Source organism: Theobroma cacao, chromosome 6 (genome assembly GCF_000208745.1).
Source record: "Theobroma cacao cultivar B97-61/B2 chromosome 6, Criollo_cocoa_genome_V2, whole genome shotgun sequence".
NCBI classification, from domain to species: domain Eukaryota; kingdom Viridiplantae; phylum Streptophyta; class Magnoliopsida; order Malvales; family Malvaceae; genus Theobroma; species Theobroma cacao.
Window position 1 is genome coordinate 7,371,596 of NC_030855.1, and position 4,059 is coordinate 7,375,654.

General features: G+C 34.5%; 1 protein-coding gene across 1 annotated transcript; it reads right to left on the minus strand.

Annotated features, from left to right (window-relative positions):
- LOC108662426 lies at positions 1,547 to 2,731 on the minus strand. Its single transcript, XM_018122784.1, has 2 exons — positions 2,642 to 2,731; positions 1,547 to 2,389 (listed from the first exon to the last, which is right to left on the minus strand). The coding sequence occupies exons 1-2, from the start codon at positions 2,729 to 2,731 to the stop codon at positions 1,547 to 1,549; spliced, it is 933 nt and encodes a 310-aa protein (XP_017978273.1).

Below are 4,059 nucleotides of genomic sequence, written 5' to 3' on the forward strand. Positions count from 1 at the left end.
CAAAAAGGCTTAAACGATCTAAAGATGGCCTAAATCACTTCCTATCCTAAGTGTTATCTAAAATTTCACCTTGAGAGAGAATCAAACAAATTCTAGAATTCTTGACTTCATTATACTTTTTCATCAACATAAAATTTCTCTAAATCAAACAAAAATTCTAAGTAAAAGAGTATAGTGCTCAAATTATTAGAAGTCACATTCTAAAATAAAGCTAACACAAGAATATCACGTAAAATTAAATCATAACTATATGCTTCCCTAAAGCTAAGAATCAAAAGATAATTAAAATATCATCCTAGGATTGGGACAATCATGAATGAGGTGCAACTATCTCAAAATTTTTCTTTGAAACACAATAAAACATGCAAAACATAAATAAATATGCAAGACATTCTTAAAATAAAGCTAACTAAAAAATAAACTAACTAAATTCTAAACCACTCCCCTAAACTTGGAATAAACATTGTCCTCAATGTGATAAAAGAAAATAAAAGAAAAAGGACAAGAATACTCCCCTAACTTTGAAGCTGCAGTCTACATGTCTTCCGCATCGTCACCATCAAAATCATCCTTAGAGTCAGAATCCGTAGGCAACGAAGGAAAAGTAGTCATATCTATCCCAATGTGTTCGGCATCGGCTCTCAAGCAGCTAGAGAATGAGAGAGAAAGTAGAAGAATAGAAGAAAAAAATATATTTAAAACAAAAAATAATAATAATGGCCTTACCAGTGCCATGGAGCTGAAGGTTGAGGGCCGCGGCGCTCAAGCATGCTACCCTTTGGTACATCCAGCACCGCGACACTCAAAATGAGGGTCGTGGCACTGAACTCTTTTGTTTTTAATTTCTTTTTCTTTTTTTTTTTGGTTTTTTTGATTTTTTTTACCAATTACCTAAAAAAGGAAACATAAAAGATAATTAGATCACAAGAAATAAATTGATACTAACAAAACTTAGATAAAAGAGGAAAATTAGTAAGATTGAGGAGCTTAGGTTGCCTCCCAAGAAGTGCTCGTTTATAGTCACTAGCTTGACTATAACACCCCTTTTTTTCAGTTCTTCATCTTCAAAATTTGGTTTGAGGCTCAGCTCGTTAACCACGAATGTGCTCCGTATCCTCACTACCAATCTCAATTATTCCACAAGGATAAGCTTTTACTACTTTAAAAGGACCCCACCATCTTTCTTTGCGTTTCCATGAAAAAAGCTTGAAATATGATCGAGAAAACACCATTACTTGTTGTCCAATCTTGAAAGGACAATTAGATGGTGGCAGAGGATGCTCTTTTGGTGACTGCTTGGGTTTCATAGGCGGAGGTGGTGGCTTAAACTCAAAAATTGGTGCTTGCTCAATTGTAGGTGGATAAATAGGTTCACCTTTTCCTTCATCAATTAACTCTACTCTGTAGCAATAATTTGTAGAGCTACGATGTCTATTTGCATTGAAAATATTAAATTCAACTACATTTTCTCCAACTTTGAAAGTTATCTTGCCTTCCCTCACATCAATGATTGTGCTTGTAGTAGCCAAGAATGGTCATCCCAAGATTAAAGGAATTTCCAGATCTTTTTCCATCTTAACACAATGAAGTCCACCGGAATGTAGAGATGCCCAACTTTAACCAATACTTCTTCAATAATCCCAACAGGGTACTTGATTGTTCTATTTGTTAATTGCAAAGAAACTATGGTAGGTTGTATCTCGTTAAGTCCAAGTTTCTTAGTAATTGACAAAGGCATGATTGAAACAACTGCACCCAAATCACACAAAGCTTTAGTAAATTTAAATCTACCAATAGTACAAGTGATAGAAAAACTCCCAAGATCCTTCAGTTTTGTTGGAAGCTTGTTTTGAATAATTGCGCTACACTTCTCAATAAGTGCCACTGTTTCAAAATCTTCTAGTTTCCTCTGGTTGGTTAAGATGTCTTTCAAAAATTTAACATAACTTGTCATGTTTTCCAAATCTTTAGCAAAAAGGATATTTATATAGAGCTTATTGAAGACATTGAGAAATTTCTGAATTTGTTCATCAAGCTTTTGCTTTTTCAACCTTTGTGGGAATGGTGGTGGAGGATAGTTTGCTTGAGAATTCCCTTGGTTTTTAGCTTGCCCATTATCTGTCTTTTCCACTTTAACTTCTTTTTCAACAATTACCTTGTCATCATCTAGATGCTCTTTTGAAGATTCAATTGATTTTTCATTCACCCCGTCAACTTCATTTCCACTTCTAAGGGTAACTACATTACAATGTTCCTTACCTTTGGGATTGACTTGAGTATCACTTGGTAAGGCATCTTGAGGTCTATTGATGATGGAGTTTGCAAGCTGTCCCACTTGGGTCTCAAGATTTCTCAAGGAGGCTCCATAGCTTTGAATTATGGCATCATTCTTTGATATATATTGCAAGAGAAGTTTTTTCAATTAGGACTTTTTTTCATGAATTTATGGTTTATCTTGTTGTTGAAAACCAAGAGGCATGATGGGGTTTGGATTGAAAGGCCCTGCATTGTTGTTCCATGAAAAGTTGGGGTGGTTTCTCCAACCAGGATTGTATGTATTAGAATATGGGTTATTCTACTGCCTGTTGAAGTTCCCCACAAATTGGACTGATGCAGAATTGTATGAACATTTATCACTTACATGACTATCTTCACACATCTCACAGACTACAAATGAATTCTTAACAGCATGAACTCCTAGTGTGTCAAACTTCTTAGATAGTGCAGCCATTCTACAGCTACTTTAGCAGTTAAGATGCCAAGTGCATCAATTTCATAAACTCCAACATCTTTTCTTGGACCCGACCTTTCTGAAGGCCACTGATAATTATTGGAGGCCATCTTATCCAAAAAATTATAGGCATCTGCAACATTCCTACTCATTAATGCCCCGACAGCAGCAGCATCAATTGTGGTTTATATTTACCCAACCAACCCATTATAGAATGTCTGAACTTGCAACCAATCAGGAATCCCATGATGTGGACATCTTCTTAAGAGTTCTTTAAACCTCTCCCAAGCTTCATACAAGGACTTACCATCAAATTGTGTGAATGAGGTGATATCATTCCTCATCTTTGCAGTCTTTGCAAGTGGGAAGAACTTTGTGAGAAACTTTTAAGCCAAGTCCTCCCATCTAGTGATAGACCCATTAGGCAGTGAATTAAGCTAGCTTTTTGCTTTATCCCTAAGAGAAAACGGAAATAGTCTCAATCTAATAGCATCATCGGTTATTCTATTGTATTTAAAGGTATCACAAATCTCCAAGAAATTTACCAAATGAGAATTAGGATCATCACTGGGTAACCCATCAAACTGGACTGAAGATTGAATTATCTGAATGTAAGCTGGTTTAATTTTGAAATTATTTGCATTGATGGAAGGTCTCCTAATGCTTTGGTGCAAACGTTGCAAAAGAGGAATAGCATAATCTCGCAGTGCTCTATTTGCTTCGGGAACCTGATTAATGGCATTATTGCCATTGTTATTGTTATCCTTAGCCATTTTTTGACTTAAAGCTGCAACTTGTAAATTCTCCCTTTGACGTCTTTTGAAAGTTCTTTCTATCTCAGGATCAAAAGGAACAAGATTCAAGTTGTTTCTTCTTTGCATACAATGACCAAAGATATCTGCAAACAAACAAAATCTAATATTAAAACAAGAAAAATAGAATTTGAAGTAAGACTAAATTGCTTGGTATTAGTATTAATAAAAATTCTAGAAACAATTCTCCGGCAACGATGCTAAAAGCTTGTCAGTTAAAATTCTACTACGCAAGTATACATATCAAATAGATAGTATATAAACAAGCAGAATATCGATCCCACAAAGAATTGATTTAACATTTTACTAAGTACTAAAATTAGAACAATTAAATCTTATCCAAACATTTAAAATTAATTGATTAACTAAAATTTAAACCAACAAGAAAAATCAAAATAATAACAACTTTGAGAAAATATAAAATCAAACAAGCCTATGATTACAATATCCCTCACACTTCATCTAAATCTTACCTCTCTTCCTTAACTTATTTCAATGGGTTGAATTGATAACTTA

What these genes read in the sequence shown, in the direction of transcription:
- LOC108662426 (XM_018122784.1), bottom strand. Translation starts at nt 2,731, where the DNA reads ATGGCTGCACTATCTAAGAAGTTTGACACACTAGGAGTTCATGCTGTT. An exon ending in AGATGTGTGAAGATAGTCAT is followed by an intron (nt 2,390 to 2,641) that starts GTAAGTGATAAA and finishes TATATATCAAAG; the next exon opens with AATGATGCCATAATTCAAAG.